Here is a 27,199-nt window from a genome sequence, read left to right on the forward strand (position 1 = left end):
GTTCTCAAATGTGGGTTTGATGAATGAAAGAATTTATACCACTTCTACAAAGATGGACATCCTTGGGAACAGACATGCATGTTCAAGGTGATGAAGTTTTCCACCAAGATCTGTAAATAATTCTCTCCTCCAAATCACAACACAATTCACCTACTAAGGCTGGCAAATACATGATACACAATGCCATGGTAAACTGACTCATGTATCAATGATGCAAAGATACACTGTGTGAGCAGTTCTCAACTGTTGGCTCCTAACTAATATACTATGAACACCACAAACAAGATGCAATGAATGAGCATCTACTACTAGGGCTGTTTTTTTGAGGCCTTCTTCACCTTCTTCCACATGTGCAACTAATATCTCAATTTATGAAAGTCAAAGCCAGTGAGAAACTACAATTTTCTTCAAACAAGGCTACTTACGACAACGACTTTCGTCAGACCTATCTGTACAATCAACTCGTCCATTGCACCTTAAGCCAGCATCAATACATTGGCCATTTTTGCATTGAAATTGACCCGGAAGGCATGCAGATGATAGGGTAGTTGCTGAAATTAACATTAACTCATACTTTTCACTTCTGCACTCAATCGTCTTGTCAATCTGTCATACTTCTGTTTCATTTTCAGTGTATTGAATGCCCTTCACCTTCACATACCCTTGAAAAATACCTTATCTCCAAAAGCTTCACGAACAAATGAATGTTTTTTCGCTCCACATATTCGAAAAAAAGGAGAATGCTTTCAACAGAACACAACTTTTGCTTTTTTCATTATTTTGCTATTTAAGATAGGGTTTGAACTGAGACTTACAATAACTGAAACGAAATTCTGTTGGGATTTATCTCAACCAAATTTGAGCTTTAGAGCCAAGAGCATTCAATACAGTGAATTAAGCTATGCAAACAAGTTGAAACTGGTAGTTTGTTTTCAGTATGTTTGATAAATATAGTAAATCACGTTAATATGAAGTAGGTTTCTGTTGGAGAAGATGTTAAGAAACCGGGATTCATCAATGCATGCACAAATAAAACCAAAACAAAGGGAATGTAACAGTGAAAATAACATAACTTTACAAGAAAAAATGGGATTTGTATACATTCATACAATATCTTTTGTTCAAAACTTCTCCACAAGCAGGATTCAAAGGAGAACAGACCCAAATGTGGGCCATTAGAGAATTTATGTGTCTATATGACAAAAACATGCTTCAATCAATTAATATTTCTGACTTTCAGATAATGAGTGATATGAAAATGATGCACATGGCCATATTCTGAATGCTGCCTTGAAGAAATGGCTCACTACATGCTAAAGGATCCTGAAGCATCAAGGGCACCGGGTTCTCCTGACATGATTGAAATTCAAAAACACCTGCAGAACCACACCCCAATGCTTTACACAGGCTGTTGAAAGTAATCCTACTGGCCGTGCAAAGCTAGTCATGACATAAGGAACCACTGGTTCTTTTCTAATTCATCTCAATCAATTTTATTTTCTTGAAATGAAAATGTAAATCAAGGACAAAAATCTATGTGCCCATGAAAAACATAATGACTTGATCCACAGTCAAAAAGCACAGGTTCAAAAGGAGAAAAAAAAGGATTTTGAGCTTCTTGTGTACAATTGCAATGGGAAAAAGAAGTTGGACAGATTCTTTAGAATCTTGCAGGACAATTTCAACAATACCTTTGCATTAGCAAAGTGTAATTACTTCCAACCTGAATCAATGAATTCATACATGTTCAATGGAGGGCTGTAAGAGGGATGTAATATGTAATACATGTATGAAGACATTCATAGGCTGTAGTACATGCTCACCAACGCTTCAAGGCAGTCACTAGAATATGGCCGTGTTGGTGTGATCCATGTCTTTTCTGATCACACTGCATTACTTACGACAGTCAGATTCATCTGACCGATCTCTACAGTCGCGGCGTCCATCGCACCTGCGCCTACGATTGATGCATTCACCGCTGCGACATTGGAATTGGTTAGAGCGACAACCAACCTGACCTGACCAGACAGATAGACAGTCGTATGCATGCAATTCTTGTAAAACTACATCATTGGAGTGACAGGTTATTTACTTGTGGTTCAAGGGGTAAAAAAAAATGTGTTAATGAATTAAATATTACAGTGCCATCAATATGCTATATTACTTGGGATGGGTTTATGATAATCTATTGTTAAACACAAAATCAGGTGTTAATTATTGGTCATCATATCTTATTTAATAACGGCTGCTGATACATGACCAGTGTCAGATTTCATAATAGATTCACATACAAGTGACCTTCAATCAAAGGTTTGTAGACACACTTGAAACAACAGAATGTTTTTCATAAATACTAACAATCTCCTAAGAATTCAACAAACTCAAACAAATATAGACACATACAATCTGACAGTGATAATACGCAACAATAACAGATATACACATTAGTACATGTTCTCAAATGTGGGTTTGATGAATGAAAGAATTTATACCACTTCTACAATGATGGACATCCTTGGGAACAGACATGCATGTTCAAGGTGATGGAGTTTTCCACCAAGATCTGTAAATAATTCTCTCCTCCAGATCACAACACAATTCACCTACTAAGGCTGGCAAATACATGATACACAATGCCATGGTAAACTGACTCATGTATCAATGATGCAAAGATACACTGTGTGAGCAGTTCTCAACTGTTGGCTCCTAACTAATATACTATGAACAACACAAACAAGATGCAATGAATGAGCATCTACTACTAGGGCTGTTTTTTTGAGGCAGGAGGACCTGAGAACTGTTCCTTCACCACCTTCTTCCACATGTGCAACTAATATCTCAATTTATGAAAGTCAAAGCCAGTGAGAAACTACAATTTTCTTCAAACAAGGCTACTTACGACAACGACTTTCGTCAGACCTATCTGTACAATCAACTCGTCCATTGCACCTTAAGCCAGCATCAATACATTGGCCATTTTTGCATTGAAATTGACCCGGAAGGCATGCAGATGATAGGGTAGTTGCTGAAATTAACATTAACTCATACTTTTCACTTCTGCACTCAATCGTCTTGTCAATCTGTCATACTTCTGTTTCATTTTCAGTGTATTGAATGCCCTTCACCTTCACATACCCTTGAAAAATACCTTATCTCCAAAAGCTTCACGAACAAATGAATGTTTTTTCGCTCCACATATTCGAAAAAAAGGAGAATGCTTTCAACAGAACACAACTTTTCCTTTTTTCATTATTTTGCTATTTAAGATTCGGGTTTGAACTGAGACTTACAATAACTGAAATGAAATTCTGTTGGGATTTATCTCAACCATATTTGAGCTTTAGAGCCAAGAGCATTCAATACAGTGAATTAAGCTATGCAAACAAGTTGAAACTGGTAGTTTGTTTTCAGTATGTTTGATAAAGATATTAAATCACGTTAATATGAAGTAGGTTTCTGTTGGAGAAGATGTTAAGAAACCGGGATTCATCAATGCATGCACAAATAAAACCAAAACAAAGGGAATGTAACAGTGAAAATAACATAATTTTACAAGAAAAAATGGGATTTGTATACATTCATACAATATCTTTTGTTCAAAACTTCTCCACAAGCAGGATTCAAAGGAGAACAGACCCAAATGTGAGCCATTAGAGAATTTATGTGTCTATATGACAAACAAATGCTTCAATCAATTAATACTTCTGACTTTAAGATAATAAGTGATATGAAAATGATGCACATGGCCATATTCTGAATGCTGCCTTGAAGAAATGGCTCACTACATGCTAAAGGATCCTGAAGCATCAAGGGCACCGGGTTCTCCTGACATGATTGAAATTCAAAAACACCTGCAGAACCACACCCCAATGCTTTACACAGGCTGTTGAAAGTAATCCTACTGGCCGTGCAAAGCTAGTCATGACATAAGGAACCACTGGTTCTTTTCTACTTTATCTCAATCAATTTTATTTTTTGGAGGGTGGGGTGGGGGGAGGGATGAAAATGTAAATCAGGGACAAAAATCTATGTGCCCATGAAAAACATAATGACTTGATCCACAGTCAAAAAGCACAGGTTCAAAAGGAGAATAAAAGGATTTTGAGCTTCTTGTGTAGAACTGCAATGGGAAAAAGAAGTTGGACAGATTCTTTAGAATCTTGCAGGACAATTTCAACAATACCTTTGCATTAGCAGAGTTGAATTACTTCCAACCTGAATCAATGAATTCATACATGTTCAATGGAGGGCTGCAAGAGGGATGTAATATGTAATACATGTATGAAGACATTCATAGGCTGTAGTACATGCTCACCAACGCTTCAAGGCAGTCACTAGAATATGGCCGTGTTGGTGTGATCCATGTCTTTTCTGATCACACTGCATTACTTACGACAGTCAGATTCATCTGACCGATCTCTACAGTCGCGGCGTCCATCGCACCTGCGCCTACGATTGATGCATTCACCGCTGCGACATTGGAATTGGTTAGAGCGACAACCAACCTGACCTGACCAGACAGATAGACAGTCGTATGCATGCAATTCTTGTCAAACTACATCAGTGGACGAACAGGTGAATTACTTGTGGTTCAAGGGGTGAAAACGGTGTGTTAAGGAACAGTGCCATCAATAAACCTTCATATTTGGGCTTGGTTCAGACTGTGTGATTATCATAATCTAATGTTAAACATGAAATCAAATTACAATAAAATAAGGTGTTAATTCTTGTTCATCATATCTGAATTAAAAACAGCTGGTGATACATGACCAGTGTCAGATTTCATAATAGATTCACATAAAAGTGACCTTCAATCAAAGGTTTGTAGTCACACTTAAACAAACAGAATGTTTTGATAAACACAAACTAGTTCGAATGAATTCAACAAACTCAAACAAATGTAGACATAAACAATTTGACACTGACTATACAGAACAATAACGGACATACACATGAGTAAACAAAAATATACATGATGGACATCTGTATGAACAGACATGCTTGTTCAAGGTGAGGACTTTTCCACCATAATTCTGCTCTACAGTCCACAACACAATTCACCTATACAGACTAGCAATTCCTAACCCATGTATCAGAGTGCATAACAATACACAATGTGGGCGCATATATCAGACTGCACACCAATATGTTATATAAGTGTATTTTGGCTCATGAGTCAGGATACAGACACAAGGTAGGTGTTTTGTCAATTTCATATGAACATAGCTACAAAGATACACAATTTTGTGTATCTTTGCTCACATATTGAAAACCTGAATATGTAGAAATGCAATGACAGGCAAGGTAAGCGGTTTGTGACATCTCTAACTACAAGAGTGATTCTAAAGCTGAGTACACAGAGGAATGAGGAAGGACTAACTACCAGATACACACTGCATACACTTCAAATACAGGATTTCCACTGCTGTTGGTCGTCACTCATATACTGATTCTGAGGGGGACACTGATTTATTAGTATCATTTCTCATCTTAGGCTACTAACTCTTACAACCTGAAAAACTGTAGTTGATTGGATTTTCAGCCACTCTTGTCAAATTATAATTTACATCTACATATTTGAAGGCTGACAAATGTATATTGAAATCAATTATTCACAATGTCATATTCATAAGATTTTGACCTGTCTTCATGCAAAACTGTTTCCTTTTCAAAAGCTTGTCTGGTTACATTGTTGCAACAGAAACTCTGTTGAATGCATGGTTGTACATCTGATTTAACTGTTCTAACAGTACGTGTCTACTGCGTTGAACTTTTCATGCATACTGAACACACTGTTGCACTTCTAGTTTTACTGTTGCAATAGAAACAGACTAGCATGAAACCTCCATTCCTGCAGCAGAACAGACTAAGTATAGGAACAGAAAAACTAAGTGAACTGCCAGTATGATGAGAATATTGTAATACATCAACAATATACTACAGATGTTGGACAGTGGGGCTAGATCTAGTGAGAGGAAGTGAAAGCCCTAAATTATCGCAATCACCTTCCAAGAATTGTTCAACGTCACATGTGGTAGTAGGTCATGTGTCTGTGAGTGAAGGAGTTTGATGGGGAAACATTTTACTCCTCATGACATATCACAGCATACAGGTTAACACGTTCATATGCTTAGCACTGAGCATGGGTTTAAGCTTGATTTTACTGTTATTCCAGCAAAGCTCACAATAAGAGATACCAGATGCAGATTTAGCACTTTCTACACATTTGTTGAATCACGTATAGGCCTTCAGTTGACACATATAGGGTATGTATTACAAAAAGTGACTGGGTCAGTCTACAAAATTTACTCCACTTCCCTGACCAAAGACTGCTAAATTCAACTGAGGACATGTCAAATGTAATATTGGAAGTTATACTATTGATCTGAATTAATCTTTGAAAGGACAGATCTTTCATTCAATGAAAAAGAGAGCAATGGTTCTTAGCTAATATACTATGACCATCATATACTTGATGAACATCTACTGCTAGGGCTCTTTTACTGAGGCAGGAGGACCTGAGAACTGTTCCTACACCACCTTCTTCCACATGTGCAACCAATATCTCAATTTCTGGAAGTCAAAGCCACTCAGAAACTACCATTCTCTTGAAACAAGGCTACTTACGACAACGACTTTCGTCAGACCTATCTGTACAATCAACTTGTCCATTGCACCTTAAACCAGCATCAATACACTGGCCATTTTCACACTGAAACTGGCCCGGAAGGCATGAAGGTGATGGGGTAGTTGCTGAAATTAACATTAACTCATGCTTTCAATTTCTGCACACAATCATCTAGCCAATAAGGTTGCATCTGTTTAATTGTCAGTCTACTGAATGCCCTTCACCTTTAAATACCCTTGCCATATACCCTTTTCCAAATGCTTTATGTACAAAGTATGTTTTTTCACTCCAAATATTAGCAAAAGAAGTATGTATTCAACAGAACACAACTTTTGCTTTTTTATATTATTTTGCTATTTGAAATTTGGGTTTGAACTGAGACTTACAATAACTGAAACGAAATTCTGTTGGGATTTATCTCAACCAAATTTGAGCTTTAGAGCCAAGAGCATTCAATACAGTGAATTAAGCTATGCAAACATGTTGAAACTGGTAGTTTGTTTTCAGTATGTTTGATAAATATAGTAAATCAAGTTAAAATGAAGTAAGTTTCTGTTAGAGAAGATGTTAAGAAACAAGGATTCATCAATGCATGCACAAACAAAACCAATGCAAAGGCAAGGTGACAATGAAAATAAAATAAATCTACAAGAAAGAATGGGATTCTTTTCTACATTAACACAATGTCTTTCATTTGAAACTAATTTTCACAAACAGAATTCTAAAGAAGAAAAAAACATGTACCCAAATGTGGATCTTTTTCAGGTATTCTATATGTCCACATGACCCAAAAATGCTTCAATAAATTAATACTTCTGACTTTAAGATAATGAGTGATATGAAAATGATGCACATGGCCATATTCTGAATGCTGCCTTGAAGAAATGGCTCACTACATGCTAAAGGATCCTGAAGCATCAAGGGCACCTGGTTTTCATGATATGATTGAAATTCAAAAATATCTACAGAACCACGTTCCTTGGCCAGGCTGTTGAAAGTAATCCTACCAACAGTGCAAAGTTAGTCATGACATAAGGAACCACTGGTTCTGTTGTAATTTATCTCAACATATTACATATTTGTCAGAAATGAAAAAACAAAACAGGGACATAATCTATTTGCCCATGAACAAAATAATGACACTGGAAATGAAATTGGAAAGATTCTTTAGAATCTTGCAGGAAAATTTAAACAATACCAGCCTCTCTTGCTCCGTAGTTACTATAAAAGTACAAACTCCAGCAATTTCACAAACTTTGCATTGGATCAGTGGAATTACTTCCAACTTGAATCAATGAATTCATACATGTACAATGGAGGGCTGCAAGAGGGATGTAATATGTAATACATGTATGAAGACATTCATAGGCTGTAGTACATGCTCACCAACGCTTCAAGGCAGTCACTAGAATAAGGCCGTGTCGATGTGATCCATTCTGATCACAATGCGTTACTTACGACAGTCAGATTCATCTGACCGATCTCTACAGTCGCGGCGTCCATCGCACCTGCGCCTACGATTGATGCATTCACCGCTGCGACATTGGAATTGGTTAGAGCGACAACCAACCTGACCTGACCAGACAGATAGACAGTCATATGCATGCAATTCTTGTAAATCTACACTGGAGAAACAGGTGAATTACTCTTGGTTCATGGGGTGAAAACGGTGTGTTAATGAATTAAATATTACAGTGCCATCAATACAGTTTAGTACTTGGGCTGGGTTCGGACTTGAGTGATTATCATAATCTATGGTTAAACACAAAATCAGACAATGATAAAATAAGTTGTTCATTCTTGATCATCATATCTCAATTAATGACAATCTCCAAGCAAGGTTTGTAGACGCACATACAAGAATAGAACTGTTTTGATAAACACAAACTAGTTCGAATGAATTCAACGAACTCAAACAAATGTAGACATAAACAATTTGACACTGACTATACACAACAATAACGGACATACACATGAGTAAACAAAAATATACATGATGGACATCTGTATGAACAGACATGCTTGTTCAAGGTGAGGACTTTTCCACCATAATTCTGCTCTACAGTCCACAACACAATTCACCTATACAGACTAGCAATTCCTAACCCATGTATCAGAGTGCATAACGATACACAATGTGGGCGCATATATCAGACTGCACACCAATATGTTATATAAGTGTATTTTGGCTCATGAGTCAGGATACAGACACAAGGTAGGTGTTTTGTCAATTTCATATCAACATAGCTACAAAGATACACAATTTTGTGTATCTTTGCTCACATATTAAAAACTTGAGTATGTAGAAATGCGATGACAGGCAAGGTAAGCATTTTGTGACATCTCTAACTAGAGTGATTCTAAAGCTGAGTACACAGAGGAATGAGGAAGGACTAACTACCAGATACACACTGCATACACTTCAAATACAGGATTTCCACTGCTGTTGGTCGTCACTCATATACTGATTCTGAGGGGGACACTGATTTATTAGTATCATTTCTCATCTTGGGCTACTAATCCTTACAACCTGAAAAACTGTAGTTGATTGGATTTTCTGCCACTCATGTCACATTATAATTCACATCTTCATATTTGATGGCTGACAAATGAATATTGAAATCTATTATTCATTATGTCATAATCACAATATCTTCACCTGTTTTCCAAAACTTGGGCTAATGGTACCCTATTTTCCTATGTGCTTCTAAAATTAAACACTTTGAATCAGCTCAAAACATTGTAGCACTTCCACCAAACCTTTGTAATTTAAATAGACTTTCATGGAAAACTGTTTCCTTTTCAAAAGCTTGTCTGATTACATTGTTGCAACAGAAACTCTGTTGAATACATGGTTGTACATCTGATTTAACTGTTCTAACAGTAAGTGTCTACTGTGTTGAACTTTTCATGCATACTGAACACACTGTTGCAGTTATACTGTTGAAATAGAAAGAGCCTAATATGAAACCTCCTTTCCAGCAGCAGAACAGACTAAGCATAGGAACAGAAAAACTAAGTGAACATCCAGTGTGATGAGGATATTGTAATACATTGATAATATACTACAGATGTTGGACAGTGGGGCTAGATCTAGTGACAGGAAGTGAAAGCCCTAAATTATCGCAATCACCTTCCAAGAATTGTTCAACGTCACATGTGGTAGTAGGTCATGTGTCTGTGAGTGAAGGAGTTTGATGGGGAAACATTTTACTCCTCATGACATATCACAGCATACAGGTGAACACGTTCAGATGTTTAATGATAAGTGTTGTTTTAACTGCTGTCAGTCATTCCAGCAAAATCACAGTAGGGGATACCAGATTTGGAACTTTCTACACATTTGTTGAATCAGGTATAGGCCTTCAGTGGACTCTGAAGTGGGACATGTATTACAGACAGTGACTGGGTCTGATTTAAAAATTCACTCTAGTTCCCTGACCAAAGACTGCTAAATTCAACTGAGGACCTGTCAAACTTAATGTTCGAAGTTATGATATTGCTACGAACAAACTCGAAAAAGGCAAATCTGAGATTCATCAAAGCTGAGGGTGTTGGTTGTTTACTAATACACCATAACCATTACAAATGAGAAGGCAATGAATGACCATCTAATGTTAGGGCTGTTTTTTGAGGCAGGAGGACCTGAGAACTGTTCCTACACCACCTTCTTCCACATGTGCAACTAATATCTCAATTTCTGGAAGTCAAAGCCACTCAGAAACTACCATTCTCTTGAAACAAGGCTACTTACGACAACGACTTTCGTCAGACCTATCTGTACAATCAACTCGTCCATTGCACCTTAAACCAGCATCAATACACTGGCCATTTTCACACTGAAACTGGCCCGGAAGGCATGAAGGTGATGGGGTAGTTGCTGAAATTAACATTAACTCATGCCTTAAATTTCTGCACACAATTATCTAGCCTACCTGTTATGCTTTTGTTTAATTTTGAGTGTATTGAATGCTGCCTTTCTCCAAATATCAGCAAAAGGAGTATGCATTTAACAGATCACAACTTTTGCCTTATTAGTATTTTGCTATTTAAATTTTTAGCTCGAGATGTGACTTAAATGTTAAAACTAAATTCTGTTGGGATCTATTCGAACAAAATATGATTTGTAGAGTCAAGGGCATTCAATACGGTGAATTCTGCAGCTCATAGTGGTTGGAACTGGTAGCTTGTTTTTAGTACATTAATCAAATTAAACTAATTTACATATACGTTAGAGGGACACATGTTAAGGAACAGGGATTCATGAATGTATGCACATTTAAAAACAACACAAAGGAAATGTGAGAGTGAAAATAATGCAATTCTACAAGAGAGAATGGGTCTTTTGTATACATTCATACAATGTCTTTCATTCAAAACGTCTCCATAAAGAGGATTCAAAGAAATAATACTTCCGACTTTCAGATAAGTGATATGAAAATGATGCACATGGCCATATTCTGAATGCTGCCTTGAAAAAATGGCTCACTACATGCTAAAGGATCCTGAAGCATCAAGGGCACCGGGTTCTCCTGACATGATTGAAATTCAAAAACACCTGCAGAACCACACCCCAATGCTTTACACAGGCTGTTGAAAGTAATCCTACTGGCCGTGCAAAGTTAGTCATGACATAAGGAACCACTGGTTCTTTTCTACTTTATCTCAATCAATTTTATTTTTTGGAGGGTGGGGTGGGGGGAGGGATGAAAATGTAAATCAGGGACAAAAATCTATGTGCCCATGAAAAACATAATGACTTGATCCACAGTCAAAAAGCACAGGTTCAAAAGGAGAATAAAAGGATTTTGAGCTTCTTGTGTAGAACTGCAATGGGAAAAAGAAGTTGGACAGATTCTTTAGAATCTTGCAGGACAATTTCAACAATACCTTTGCATTAGCAGAGTTGAATTACTTCCAACCTGAATCAATGAATTCATACATGTTCAATGGAGGGCTGCAGGAGGGATGTAATATGTAATACATGTATGAAGACATTCATAGGCTGTAGTACATGCTCACCAACGCTTCAAGGCAGTCACTAGAATAAGGCCGTGTTGGTGTGATCCATGTCTTTTCTGATCACACTGCATTACTTACGACAGTCAGATTCATCTGACCGATCTCTACAGTCACTGCGTCCATCGCACCTGCGCCTACGATTGATGCATTCACCGCTGCGACATTGGAATTGGTTAGAGCGACAACCAACCTGACCTGACCAGACAGATAGACAGTCGTATGCATGCAATTCTTGTCAAACTACATCATTGGAGGAACAGGTGAATTGCAGGTGGTTCATGGGGTGAAAACAGTGTGTTAATAAATTAAATATTACAGTGCCATCAGTATATTTTAGTAGTTGGGATGGGTTCAAACTTGAGTGATTATCATAACTGGTTAAGCATTAAATCATACAATGATAAAATAAGTTGTTCATTCTTGATAGTCATATCTGAATTAATAACCATCTTCAGTCAAGGTTTGTAGACACACAGAATGTTTTTGATAGCTCCAATGAATTCAATAAACTCAAATAAATGTAGACACATACAGTCTGGCATTGATAGTACACATTAAATGTGGGTTTGATGATTGAAGAACTACTTCTACATGATGGACATGCATGTTCAAGGTGATCTGTAAATAATTCTCTCCTCCAGGTCACAACACAATTCACCTATACAGGCTAGCAATTTCTAACCCATGTATCAGAGTGCATAGCGATACACAATGTGAGCTGATATGAACTCATGTATCAGGCTAAGTCAGGATACATACAGACACAAGGTAGGTGTTTTGTCACTTGTATATCAACATAGGCTACAAAGATACACAATTTTGTGTATCTTTGCTCTCACATTGAAAACTTGAGTATGTAGAAATGCGATGACAGGCAAGGTAAGCGGTTTGTGACATCTCTAACTACAAGAGTGATTCTAAAGCTGAGTACACAGAGGAATGAGGAAGGACGAACTACCAGATACACACTGCATACACTTCAAATACAGGATTTCCACTGCTGTTGGTCGTCACTCATATACTGATTCTGAGGGGGACACTGATTTATTAGTATCATTTCTCATCTTAGGCTACTAACTCTTACAACCTGAAAAACACTAGTTGATTGGATTTTCTGCCACTCATGTCAAATCATAACTTACATCTACATATTTGAAGGCTGACAAATGTATATTGAAATTAATTATTCACTATGTCATAATTATAATTTTCAAAACTTGGGTTTTTGGTATCCTATTTTATAAGTACTTCTAAAATTAAACACTTTAAATCAGCTCAAAACATTGTAGCACTTTGTAATTTAAATAGTCTTTCATAGCAAAACTGTTTCCTTTTCAAAAGCTCGTCTCGTTACATTGTTGCAACAGAAACTCTGTGTACATATGATTTAACTGTTGTAACAGTATTGATCTACTGTGTAGGACATATTATATGATAAAAACACACTGTTGTACTTTTCATGAAATGTTTCAAACAAACACTAACAAATGTGAAACTTTGTTTCCAGCAGTACAACAGAGTACAACAAGTAAGCTTGTTTCTGGTGGAGTGACCACTGGGTGCTAGTGAGCATGGGTGGGCATCATCAAGATGACTATGCCAGGACACTAGGAGAATATAGAAGACAAAAAGTGTCATAACAGAAGAACCTACGACAATTCTCTTCGTCACTTCCATCGTTGCAATCGCGGTTCTGATCACACCTCCGCCGCCGATCAATACACTGCCCATTCTGGCAGCTAAACTCACTTGACCTACATGCTACAAAGGATAACAAGACTAATAGTGATCACCGTAGGTTTATCTTCACACCATGCAACCTTATACTTCAAGAGTGGTGCTAAGTACTATCAGTACTGTCAGAGTATAGACCACATTCCTGTCAATGTTCAGGACTATAATAGCTACACTACGTTTTATCAGTGAATGTCAACTCCAAATATATATATACACACAAATTCTATACTTAAGTATAATCAGAGAAAACCATAACCATGATTCAAACCCTTAATTATGGGAAAACCTTAGGTGATTGGGCCACCTACCATGCCTATCCATGCCTAGGCAGTCGAAGAATAGGGAATCATGGGACCAGTATCACAGTAAAATCTATACTAACTCCAAAAGTTAATGAAATTAACCCACCACAAGAGAATTCATCGGAGCCATCTGCACAGTCAGGCGTGCGATCACATTTACGTGCAGCATCAATACATGAACCATCCAGACAGGTGAACTGATTGGCTGAACATGTGACCACTAGCATAAGAGAAGTACACTGGTTAGTTCCATGGAGAAGACGAGGATAAGTCTTGTGACAATTAGAATACAACCAGTCATCCTGAGAAAAGTATCAGCTATATGAGCCCTGGAAAGAGTAATTTACTAAGGACAGACACTCCATCATTCTAAAACTTGGAAATGAGTGAATTTTCTGATCTCAAATTGAGAATTAGAAACTAAACCTCTTGTGGCATCATAAACAATGAAGGACCTCATCTTCAAATATTGATACAATGTGTTCATATGAAAAGAGTCACACATAACAAACACAATAGAACAATGGGAATGAACACACAATCAGCATGACATCACAATTATATGGCTCAGAACTACTGAAAATACATTCAGTTTACATTTGTGTCTCTATCGGTAATACATATTCATAACCTGTGACAAAACTTGGACAATAATGAAAGTCATGTAATTATAACTTTCATGTTCAATAATAATGAGATATTAATAACAACATTAACAATGCATCAGTATGTGTTATATATCTCTGACATGTTAGTTTGGTTAAAGTCCTGATCACTGGTCTGTAATGAACATGGATTAATGGAGATGAGAGACACTTGTGGTATATGTCTGCAATGATGGAACACTTGATTAAAATGCAGAGTCAGCAACCTACCACAGTTGCTCTCATCACTGCGATCTCGGCAGTCTGGAACCCTGTTGCATCGTCGGTTGTTTGGAATGCATTGTCCATCATTGCAACGGAACTCGTTTACACTGCATTCTAATAAAACAGTGATAAATTGAAGATTAGCACCATAGAGTTAGTGAGGGATGGAGTGAGTGAGTATGTTAAAGAGATACAATTCACATTCCAAACTTATAACAATGAAGGTTTCCTATGTGGACCTTCACACACATCTTTGTATAGGAGAATCAAAAGCATGCAACTTGTTCCTTAAATAAGTCAATGTTTGAAAATGCTAATTTATAAATAAAAACTATTTTTGTTAATAAACAAATCTTGTAACAGTCAGCTGAAAGTGAACACAAAAAGATCAGTGTGAAACAATGATGAAAGCTTGACAACACCTACCACATTGGAGTTCATCACTGCCATCAGCACAGTCAGCTCGGCGATCACAACGTCGCGAAGATGGGATACATCGGCCATCTCCACAGGTAAACTCATCAGCACCGCACGCTACAGCTTAGAAATGAGCTGACATTAGTGAGTTAGCAAAAGCCACTATGAACACTACTTGTAATAATAATGGCTATTTATAAAGCACCTGTGCTCAAGGATAAGTCTGGATAACCCAAGCTGTCCGTCAGGCGCTAGAAGGTTAATAGTCATATGACTTATCCCACAGGATACCCATTCACAGCTCGGAGAACACAGGCAATTGTGGAACAAACGCACTTGCCTCAGGTGGGTGAGAGTAGTGTCACATGTAAGTTGCTGTGGGTACTGTGAGTCCAAGAACCGTGACTGCCCATCCTGACCTGGGCTTTATGCACAAAACCACACACCACCAATTTTATCACAAATTATAATATAATAATAATCATAACTTGTAAAATTTGCTTATGATGACTTTCACTGATAATTTCTCTTCCACTTCTGTGAAATGTCTGAATGCAACCGCCTATAGAAAAATTATGAGAGCTTGAGGAGAACAATGCTGAGATCACAGCCAGGGGAAACAACTCTGTAACTCTCTAGGCATATCACTAGGGGTAACTATGAACTTTTTTCTCTTTCATTTTTGCATGTCTCTGTGAAATTGGCAACCATAACCCAGAGGGAATGTTTACAACATACTTTCATAAAATTTTTGAAAGTTGGCCCCTAAATATTAACTTTTATAAATAAACTTACGACAGTTCTGTTCATCACTGCCATCAGCACATTCGTAGTTCCTGTTACAACGCCCCTCAGCAGAGATGCACTGGCCATTTCTACATTCAAACTGGTCCTCACGGCAGGCTGCAAGGAAGAGCATTGGGGCTCAAGGGTATACTTCATGGAAAGGGGGCATTGGGAGTCAAGACAATACTTCACGGGAGGTGTTATGAGAATACTTCGCAGTAAGGGGCATTGAGAGTCATGAGAATATTTCAAGGGAAGGGGCATTGAGAGTCATGAGAATATTCCAGGGAAGGGGCATTGAGAGTCATGGGAATACTTCAAGGGAAGGGGCATTGAGAGTCAAGACAATATTTCAAGGGAAGGGGCATTGAGAGTCATGAGAATATTTCAAGGGAAGGGGCATTGAGAGTCAAGACAATACTTCATGGGAAGGGGCACTGGGAGTCAAGAGAATACTACAAGGGAAGGGACATTGGGAGGCAAGACAATACTTCATGGGAAGGGGCATTGGGAGTCAAGACAATACTACAAGGGAAGGGGCATTGGGAGTCAAGACAATACTTCATGGGAAGGGACATTGGGAGTCAAGACAATACTTCATGGGAAGGGGCATTGAGAGTCAAGAGAATACTACAAGGGAAGGGACATTGGGAGTCAAGACAATACTTCATGGGAAGGGGCATTGGGAGTCAAGACAATACTTCATGGGAAGGGGCATTGGGAGTCAAGACAATACTTCATGGGAAGGGGCATTGGGAGTCAAGACAATACTTCATGGGAAGGGGCATTGGGAGTCAAGACAATACTTCATGGGAAGGGGCACTGAGAGTCATGGGAATACTTCAAGGGAAGGGGCATTGAGAGTCAAGAGAATACTACAAGGGAAGGGACATTGGGATTCAAGACAATACTTCATGGGAAGGGACATTGGGATTCAAGACAATACTTCATGGGAAGGGACATTGGGAGTCAAGAGAATACTACAAGGGAAGGGACATTGGGATTCAAGACAATACTTCATGGGAAGGGGCATTGGGAGTCAAGACAATACTTCATGGGAAGGGACATTGGGATTCAAGACAATACTTCATGGGAAGGGACATTGGGAGTCAAGAGAATACTACAAGGGAAGGGACATTGGGATTCAAGACAATACTTCATGGGAAGGGGCATTGGGAGTCAAGACAATACTTCATGGGAAGGGGCATTGGGAGTCAAGAGAATACTACAAGGGAAGGGACATTGGGATTCAAGACAATACTTCATGGGAAGGGGCATTGGGAGTCAAGACAATACTTCATGGGAAGGGGCATTGGGAGTCAAGACAATACTTCATGGGAAGGGGCATTGGGAGTCAAGACAATACTTCATGGGAAGGGGCATTGGGAGTCAAGACAATACTTCATGGGAAGGGGCATTGGGAGTCAAGACAATACTTCATGGGAAGGGGCACTGAGAGTCATGGGAATACTTCAAGGGAAGGGGCATTGAGAGTCAAGAGAATACTACAAGGGAAGGGACATTGGGATTCAAGACAATACTTCATGGGAAGGGACATTGGGAGTCAAGAGAATACTACAAGGGAAGGGACATTGGGATTCAAGACAATACTTCATGGGAAGGGGCATTGGGAGTCAAGACAATACTTCATGGGAAGGGGCATTGGGAGTCAAGACAATACTACAAGGGAAGGGGCATTGGGAGTCAAGACAATACTTCATGGGAAGGGGCATTGGGAGTCAAGACAATACTTCATGGGAAGGGGCACTGAGAGTCAAGACAATACTTCATGGGAAGGGGCATTGGGAGTCAAGACAATACTTCATGGGAAGGGGCATTGGGAGTCAAGACAATACTTCATGGGAAGGGGCATTGAGAGTCAAGACAATACTTCATGGGAAGGGGCATTGAGAGTCAAGAGAATACTACAAGGGAAGGGACATTGGGAGTCAAGACAATACTTCAAGGGAAGGGGCACTGAGAGTCATGGGAATACTTCAAGGGAAGGGGCATTGAGAGTCAAGACAATACTTCATGGGAAGGGACATTGAGAGTCAAGACAATACTTCATGGGAAGGGGCACTGAGAGTCAAGACAATACTTCATGGGAAGGGGCATTGGGAGTCAAGACAATACTTCATGGGAAGGGGCATTGGGATTCAAGACAATACTTCATGGGAAGGGGCATTGGGAGTCAAGACAATACTTCATGGGAAGGGGCATTGGGAGTCAAGACAATACTACAAGGGAAGGGGCATTGGGAGTCAAGACAATACTTCATGGGAAGGGGCATTGGGAGTCAAGACAATACTTCATGGGAAGGGGCACTGAGAGTCAAGACAATACTTCATGGGAAGGGGCATTGGGAGTCAAGACAATACTTCATGGGAAGGGGCATTGGGAGTCAAGACAATACTTCATGGGAAGGGGCATTGAGAGTCAAGACAATACTTCATGGGAAGGGGCATTGAGAGTCAAGAGAATACTACAAGGGAAGGGACATTGGGAGTCAAGACAATACTTCAAGGGAAGGGGCACTGAGAGTCATGGGAATACTTCAAGGGAAGGGGCATTGAGAGTCAAGACAATACTTCATGGGAAGGGACATTGAGAGTCAAGACAATACTTCATGGGAAGGGGCACTGAGAGTCAAGACAATACTTCATGGGAAGGGGCATTGGGAGTCAAGACAATACTTCATGGGAAGGGGCATTGAGAGTCAAGACAATACTTCATGGGAAGGGGCATTGGGAGTCAAGACAATACTTCATGGGAAGGGGCATTGGGAGTCAAGACAATACTTCATGGGAAGGGGCATTGAGAGTCAAGACAATACTTCATGGGAAGGGGCATTGAGAGTCAAGAGAATACTACAAGGGAAGGGACATTGGGAGTCAAGACAATACTTCATGGGAAGGGACATTGGGATTCAAGACAATACTTCATGGGAAGGGGCATTGGGAGTCAAGACAATACTTCATGGGAAGGGACATTGGGAGTCAAGACAATACTTCATGGGAAGGGACATTGGGAGTCAAGACAATACTTCATGGGAAGGGGCACTGAGAGTCATGGGAATACTTCAAGGGAAGGGGCATTGAGAGTCAAGAGAATACTTCATGGGAAGGGACATTGGGATTCAAGACAATACTTCATGGGAAGGGGCATTGGGAGTCAAGACAATACTTCATGGGAAGGGACATTGGGAGTCAAGACAATACTTCATGGGAAGGGACATTGGGAGTCAAGACAATACTTCATGGGAAGGGACATTGGGAGTCAAGACAATACTTCATGGGAAGGGACATTGGGAGTCAAGACAATACTTCATGGGAAGGGACATTGGGAGTCAAGACAATACTTCATGGGAAGGGGCATTGGGAGTCAAGACAATACTTCATGGGAAGGGGCATTGAGAGTCAAGACAATACTTCATGGGAAGGGGCATTGAGAGTCAAGAGAATACTACAAGGGAAGGGACATTGGGAGTCAAGACAATACTTCATGGGAAGGGACATTGGGATTCAAGACAATACTTCATGGGAAGGGGCATTGGGAGTCAAGACAATACTTCATGGGAAGGGACATTGGGAGTCAAGACAATACTTCATGGGAAGGGACATTGGGAGTCAAGACAATACTTCATGGGAAGGGGCACTGAGAGTCATGGGAATACTTCAAGGGAAGGGGCACTGAGAGTCAAGACAATACTTCATGGGAAGGGACATTGGGATTCAAGACAATACTTCATGGGAAGGGGCATTGGGAGTCAAGACAATACTTCATGGGAAGGGACATTGGGAGTCAAGACAATACTTCATGGGAAGGGACATTGGGAGTCAAGACAATACTTCATGGGAAGGGACATTGGGAGTCAAGACAATACTTCATGGGAAGGGACATTGGGAGTCAAGACAATACTTCATGGGAAGGGACATTGGGAGTCAAGACAATACTTCATGGGAAGGGACATTGGGAGTCAAGACAATACTTCATGGGAAGGGGCATTGGGAGTCAAGACAATACTTCATGGGAAGGGCATTGGGAGTCAAGACAATACTTCATGGGAAGGGGCATTGGGAGTCAAGAGAATACTACAAGGGAAGGGACATTGGGAGTCAAGACAATACTTCATGGGAAGGGACATTGGGAGTCAAGACAATACTTCATGGGAAGGGGCATTGGGAGTCAAGACAATACTTCATGGGAAGGGGCATTGGGAGTCAAGACAATACTTCATGGGAAGGGGCATTGGGAGTCAAGACAATACTTCATGGGAAGGGGCACTGAGAGTCATGGGAATACTTCAAGGGAAGGGGCATTGAGAGTCAAGAGAATACTACAAGGGAAGGGGCATTGGGAGTCAAGACAATACTTCATGGGAAGGGACATTGGGAGTCAAGAGAATACTACAAGGGAAGGGACATTGGGATTCAAGACAATACTTCATGGGAAGGGACATTGGGAGTCAAGAGAATACTACAAGGGAAGGGACATTGGGAGGCAAGACAATACTTCATGGGAAGGGGCATTGGGAGTCAAGACAATACTTCATGGGAAGGGGCATTGGGAGTCAAGAGAATACTACAAGGGAAGGGACATTGGGATTCAAGACAATACTTCATGGGAAGGGACATTGGGAGTCAAGAGAATACTTCATGGGAAGGGGCATTGGGAGTCAAGAGAATACTACAAGGGAAGGGACATTGGGATTCAAGACAATACTTCATGGGAAGGGGCATTGGGAGTCAAGAGAATACTACAAGGGAAGGGACATTGGGATTCAAGACAATACTTCATGGGAAGGGGCATTGGGAGTCAAGACAATACTTCATGGGAAGGGGCATTGGGAGTCAAGACAATACTTCATGGGAAGGGGCATTGGGAGTCAAGACAATACTTCATGGGAAGGGGCATTGGGAGTCAAGACAATACTACAAGGGAAGGGGCATTGGGAGTCAAGACAATACTTCATGGGAAGGGACATTGGGAGTCAAGACAATACTTCATGGGAAGGGGCATTGGGAGTCAAGACAATACTTCATGGGAAGGGACATTGGGATTCAAGACAATACTTCATGGGAAGGGGCATTGGGAGTCAAGACAATACTTCATGGGAAGGGGCATTGGGAGTCAAGACAATACTTCATGGGAAGGGACATTGGGATTCAAGACAATACTTCATGGGAAGGGGCATTGGGAGTCAAGACAATACTTCATGGGAAGGGGCACTGAGAGTCAAGACAATACTTCATGGGAAGGGGCATTGGGAGTCAAGACAATACTTCATGGGAAGGGACATTGGGAGTCAAGACAATACTTCATGGGAAGGGGCATTGAGAGTCAAGACAATACTTCATGGGAAGGGGCATTGGGAGTCAAGACAATACTTCATGGGAAGGGACATTGGGAGGCAAGACAATACTTCATGGGAAGGGGCATTGGGAGTCAAGACAATACTTCATGGGAAGGGGCACTGAGAGTCAAGACAATACTACAAGGGAAGGGGCATTGGGAGTCAAGACAATACTTCATGGGAAGGGGCATTGGGAGTCAAGACAATACTTCATGGGAAGGGGCATTGAGAGTCAAGACAATACTTCATGGGAAGGGGCATTGAGAGTCAAGAGAATACTACAAGGGAAGGGACATTGGGAGTCAAGACAATACTTCAAGGGAAGGGGCACTGAGAGTCATGGGAATACTTCAAGGGAAGGGGCATTGAGAGTCAAGACAATACTTCATGGGAAGGGACATTGAGAGTCAAGACAATACTTCATGGGAAGGGGCACTGAGAGTCAAGACAATACTTCATGGGAAGGGGCATTGGGAGTCAAGACAATACTTCATGGGAAGGGGCATTGAGAGTCAAGACAATACTTCATGGGAAGGGGCATTGGGATTCAAGACAATACTTCATGGGAAGGGGCATTGGGAGTCAAGACAATACTTCATGGGAAGGGGCATTGGGAGTCAAGACAATACTACAAGGGAAGGGGCATTGGGAGTCAAGACAATACTTCATGGGAAGGGGCATTGGGAGTCAAGACAATACTTCATGGGAAGGGGCACTGAGAGTCAAGACAATACTTCATGGGAAGGGGCATTGGGAGTCAAGACAATACTTCATGGGAAGGGGCATTGGGAGTCAAGACAATACTTCATGGGAAGGGGCATTGAGAGTCAAGACAATACTTCATGGGAAGGGGCATTGAGAGTCAAGAGAATACTACAAGGGAAGGGACATTGGGAGTCAAGACAATACTTCAAGGGAAGGGGCACTGAGAGTCATGGGAATACTTCAAGGGAAGGGGCATTGAGAGTCAAGACAATACTTCATGGGAAGGGACATTGAGAGTCAAGACAATACTTCATGGGAAGGGGCACTGAGAGTCAAGACAATACTTCATGGGAAGGGGCATTGGGAGTCAAGACAATACTTCATGGGAAGGGGCATTGAGAGTCAAGACAATACTTCATGGGAAGGGGCATTGGGAGTCAAGACAATACTTCATGGGAAGGGGCATTGGGAGTCAAGACAATACTTCATGGGAAGGGGCATTGAGAGTCAAGACAATACTTCATGGGAAGGGGCATTGAGAGTCAAGAGAATACTACAAGGGAAGGGACATTGGGAGTCAAGACAATACTTCATGGGAAGGGACATTGGGATTCAAGACAATACTTCATGGGAAGGGGCATTGGGAGTCAAGACAATACTTCATGGGAAGGGACATTGGGAGTCAAGACAATACTTCATGGGAAGGGACATTGGGAGTCAAGACAATACTTCATGGGAAGGGGCACTGAGAGTCATGGGAATACTTCAAGGGAAGGGGCATTGAGAGTCAAGAGAATACTTCATGGGAAGGGACATTGGGATTCAAGACAATACTTCATGGGAAGGGGCATTGGGAGTCAAGACAATACTTCATGGGAAGGGACATTGGGAGTCAAGACAATACTTCATGGGAAGGGACATTGGGAGTCAAGACAATACTTCATGGGAAGGGACATTGGGAGTCAAGACAATACTTCATGGGAAGGGACATTGGGAGTCAAGACAATACTTCATGGGAAGGGACATTGGGAGTCAAGACAATACTTCATGGGAAGGGGCATTGGGAGTCAAGACAATACTTCATGGGAAGGGGCATTGAGAGTCAAGACAATACTTCATGGGAAGGGGCATTGAGAGTCAAGAGAATACTACAAGGGAAGGGACATTGGGAGTCAAGACAATACTTCATGGGAAGGGACATTGGGATTCAAGACAATACTTCATGGGAAGGGGCATTGGGAGTCAAGACAATACTTCATGGGAAGGGACATTGGGAGTCAAGACAATACTTCATGGGAAGGGACATTGGGAGTCAAGACAATACTTCATGGGAAGGGGCACTGAGAGTCATGGGAATACTTCAAGGGAAGGGGCACTGAGAGTCAAGACAATACTTCATGGGAAGGGACATTGGGATTCAAGACAATACTTCATGGGAAGGGGCATTGGGAGTCAAGACAATACTTCATGGGAAGGGACATTGGGAGTCAAGACAATACTTCATGGGAAGGGACATTGGGAGTCAAGACAATACTTCATGGGAAGGGACATTGGGAGTCAAGACAATACTTCATGGGAAGGGACATTGGGAGTCAAGACAATACTTCATGGGAAGGGACATTGGGAGTCAAGACAATACTTCATGGGAAGGGACATTGGGAGTCAAGACAATACTTCATGGGAAGGGGCATTGGGAGTCAAGACAATACTTCATGGGAAGGGCATTGGGAGTCAAGACAATACTTCATGGGAAGGGGCATTGGGAGTCAAGAGAATACTACAAGGGAAGGGACATTGGGAGTCAAGACAATACTTCATGGGAAGGGACATTGGGAGTCAAGACAATACTTCATGGGAAGGGGCATTGGGAGTCAAGACAATACTTCATGGGAAGGGGCATTGGGAGTCAAGACAATACTTCATGGGAAGGGGCATTGGGAGTCAAGACAATACTTCATGGGAAGGGGCACTGAGAGTCATGGGAATACTTCAAGGGAAGGGGCATTGAGAGTCAAGAGAATACTACAAGGGAAGGGGCATTGGGAGTCAAGACAATACTTCATGGGAAGGGACATTGGGAGTCAAGAGAATACTACAAGGGAAGGGACATTGGGATTCAAGACAATACTTCATGGGAAGGGACATTGGGAGTCAAGAGAATACTACAAGGGAAGGGACATTGGGAGGCAAGACAATACTTCATGGGAAGGGGCATTGGGAGTCAAGACAATACTTCATGGGAAGGGGCATTGGGAGTCAAGAGAATACTACAAGGGAAGGGACATTGGGATTCAAGACAATACTTCATGGGAAGGGACATTGGGAGTCAAGAGAATACTTCATGGGAAGGGGCATTGGGAGTCAAGAGAATACTACAAGGGAAGGGACATTGGGATTCAAGACAATACTTCATGGGAAGGGGCATTGGGAGTCAAGAGAATACTACAAGGGAAGGGACATTGGGATTCAAGACAATACTTCATGGGAAGGGGCATTGGGAGTCAAGACAATACTTCATGGGAAGGGGCATTGGGAGTCAAGACAATACTTCATGGGAAGGGGCATTGGGAGTCAAGACAATACTTCATGGGAAGGGGCATTGGGAGTCAAGACAATACTACAAGGGAAGGGGCATTGGGAGTCAAGACAATACTTCATGGGAAGGGACATTGGGAGTCAAGACAATACTTCATGGGAAGGGGCATTGGGAGTCAAGACAATACTTCATGGGAAGGGACATTGGGATTCAAGACAATACTTCATGGGAAGGGGCATTGGGAGTCAAGACAATACTTCATGGGAAGGGGCATTGGGAGTCAAGACAATACTTCATGGGAAGGGACATTGGGATTCAAGACAATACTTCATGGGAAGGGGCATTGGGAGTCAAGACAATACTTCATGGGAAGGGGCACTGAGAGTCAAGACAATACTTCATGGGAAGGGGCATTGGGAGTCAAGACAATACTTCATGGGAAGGGACATTGGGAGTCAAGACAATACTTCATGGGAAGGGGCATTGAGAGTCAAGACAATACTTCATGGGAAGGGGCATTGGGAGTCAAGACAATACTTCATGGGAAGGGACATTGGGAGGCAAGACAATACTTCATGGGAAGGGGCATTGGGAGTCAAGACAATACTTCATGGGAAGGGGCACTGAGAGTCAAGACAATACTTCATGGGAAGGGGCATTGGGAGTCAAGACAATACTTCATGGGAAGGGGCATTGGGAGTCAAGACAATACTTCATGGGAAGGGGCATTGGGAGTCAAGACAATACTTCATGGGAAGGGGCACTGAGAGTCATGGGAATACTTCAAGGGAAGGGGCATTGAGAGTCAAGACAATACTTCATGGGAAGGGGCATTGGGATTCAAGACAATACTTCATGGGAAGGGGCATTGGGAGTCAAGACAATACTTCATGGGAAGGGGCATTGGGAGTCAAGACAATACTTCATGGGAAGGGACATTGGGATTCAAGACAATACTTCATGGGAAGGGGCATTGGGAGTCAAGACAATACTTCATGGGAAGGGGCACTGAGAGTCAAGACAATACTTCATGGGAAGGGACATTGGGAGTCAAGACAATACTTCATGGGAAGGGGCATTGGGAGTCAAGACAATACTTCATGGGAAGGGGCACTGAGAGTCAAGACAATACTTCATGGGAAGGGGCATTGGGAGTCAAGACAATACTTCATGGGAAGGGGCATTGGGAGTCAAGACAATACTTCATGGGAAGGGGCATTGGGAGTCAAGACAATACTTCATGGGAAGGGGCACTGAGAGTCATGGGAATACTTCAAGGGAAGGGGCATTGAGAGTCAAGACAATACTTCATGGGAAGGGGCATTGGGATTCAAGACAATACTTCACGGGAAGGGGCATTAAGAGTCATGAGAATACTTCATGGGAAGGCACTGGTTTACTTCTGCACACTTACTACTGGTGCAGACCAATGGGTAAACCCTGAAACAGTTTCATGGTTAGGCTTACACATAGTAACTTTGATTCTAACAAATAAACCTATTTAAACTGACAAGGAGTCCCATGAAGAGCAGATACTTGACCTTAGAGAACTAGACAGATTGATGGCTTTCAGATGGGTAGCATATTTGAACATTTATCCACTTATGACTCTGTGTCAGAGGACATGACACAACTGATACTGAGATATACACAAGTACGGTTCTAACAAAACAAGAACCAAACTGGCTTTAACACATCCTGCTATCAGTGGATTTAAGAAAGGCTTCGAGAAACAAACTTGCACACAGAACTGCAGACCGAGTAACTAAACTGCCATGACTCCAGCAAAGAAATAACGGGACACAGAAATGAAATCCGAAGTATTTCTCTGAATACATGACACAAATAAATCAGTTATTTACTTAAATTGCTGCATCATATGCTCAGACATGAACCCATGGCTACTACAGTAGGTTAGCCTAGTAGTTAAAGTGTTTGCTCATACAGCCAAAGACCTGGGTTTCATTCACCACATGGGTACAATGTCTGCATCCCATTTCTGGTGTCCCCCACCATAATATTGCTGGAATACTGCTTGAAGCAGTGTAAACTTACACTCACTCACTCCTACAGGGAGTTGGAGTGAGAGCTAATTAAGCAAACAATCTAAAGCTCTAATATCTGTCATATCAACTATATCATGTTCAAGATGAGGGATTAGAACATTGTAACTTACGGCAGTTCTCTTCATCAGAGCCATCAATGCATTCTGGGACACCATTGCAGCGAGCAGCAGCGTCCAAACACTGGCCTTTGCTACAGCGGAACTCTGATGCAGTGCATTCACGTTCAGCTAGTGACAAAGAGAGTTATTAATCTGGTGCAAAAGCTGTGTGATAACAGGGTAAATATAACACCTATCTGGGTACATACACATAGAATATCAGCTTCATAAAGCAGCATGTTAGACATAGGATAACCCATCACTGCACCTATTAGCACAAATTCTCATATTATCTCAACAAATATTTGCTACCCTGCTTTCCCCTACATCAATTTTATGTGACATTTCCAGACATGTTAAAATTCTGTTTAACAACAGAATTTGTCCTTTTACATATATAGTCAAAAAGAATTGTAACATGTCAGTAAGTGTAACATCAAAACCATAGAAAATATAATTTTCATTTTAAAAAAAAAAAACAATCTGTAGAGTCATAAAACTGTAATACTATAGTAATGACACCATTATAATACTATACTTATAGTGCTATAGTACTGACTCATCATGTTAATTACATAATTTCAAATAGTTTTATTTCACTACCAACATCATCTTTTAATGTTAAAGTTCAAAATTTGACCATATCAAATCTCAGTCTAAGTAAACTTAGTCTCAGT

At 40.8% G+C, this 27,199-nt stretch overlaps 1 protein-coding gene across 3 annotated transcripts in view; it reads right to left on the reverse strand.

Annotated features, from left to right (window-relative positions):
* Positions 1 to 27,199, reverse strand: part of LOC137268463 (basement membrane-specific heparan sulfate proteoglycan core protein-like) — a 215,648-nt gene that overhangs the window by 78,378 nt on the left and 110,071 nt on the right. For all 3 annotated transcript variants that reach the window (XM_067803030.1, XM_067803029.1, XM_067803028.1), the window contains 13 exons: positions 26,535 to 26,651; positions 15,771 to 15,878; positions 14,985 to 15,098; positions 14,565 to 14,672; positions 13,796 to 13,909; positions 11,729 to 11,845; positions 10,383 to 10,508; positions 8,087 to 8,203; positions 6,628 to 6,753; positions 4,394 to 4,510; positions 2,900 to 3,025; positions 1,902 to 2,018; positions 426 to 551 (listed from right to left, as the gene is read on the reverse strand). In XM_067803030.1, the coding sequence (XP_067659131.1) occupies positions 426 to 551; positions 1,902 to 2,018; positions 2,900 to 3,025; positions 4,394 to 4,510; positions 6,628 to 6,753; positions 8,087 to 8,203; positions 10,383 to 10,508; positions 11,729 to 11,845; positions 13,796 to 13,909; positions 14,565 to 14,672; positions 14,985 to 15,098; positions 15,771 to 15,878; positions 26,535 to 26,651 (1,533 nt within the window). The remainder of the gene's footprint in view (positions 1 to 425; positions 552 to 1,901; positions 2,019 to 2,899; positions 3,026 to 4,393; positions 4,511 to 6,627; positions 6,754 to 8,086; positions 8,204 to 10,382; positions 10,509 to 11,728; positions 11,846 to 13,795; positions 13,910 to 14,564; positions 14,673 to 14,984; positions 15,099 to 15,770; positions 15,879 to 26,534; positions 26,652 to 27,199) is intronic.

The sequence above is a fragment of the Haliotis asinina genome, chromosome 16 (assembly GCF_037392515.1).
Source record: "Haliotis asinina isolate JCU_RB_2024 chromosome 16, JCU_Hal_asi_v2, whole genome shotgun sequence".
NCBI classification, from domain to species: Eukaryota; Metazoa; Mollusca; class Gastropoda; order Lepetellida; family Haliotidae; genus Haliotis; species Haliotis asinina.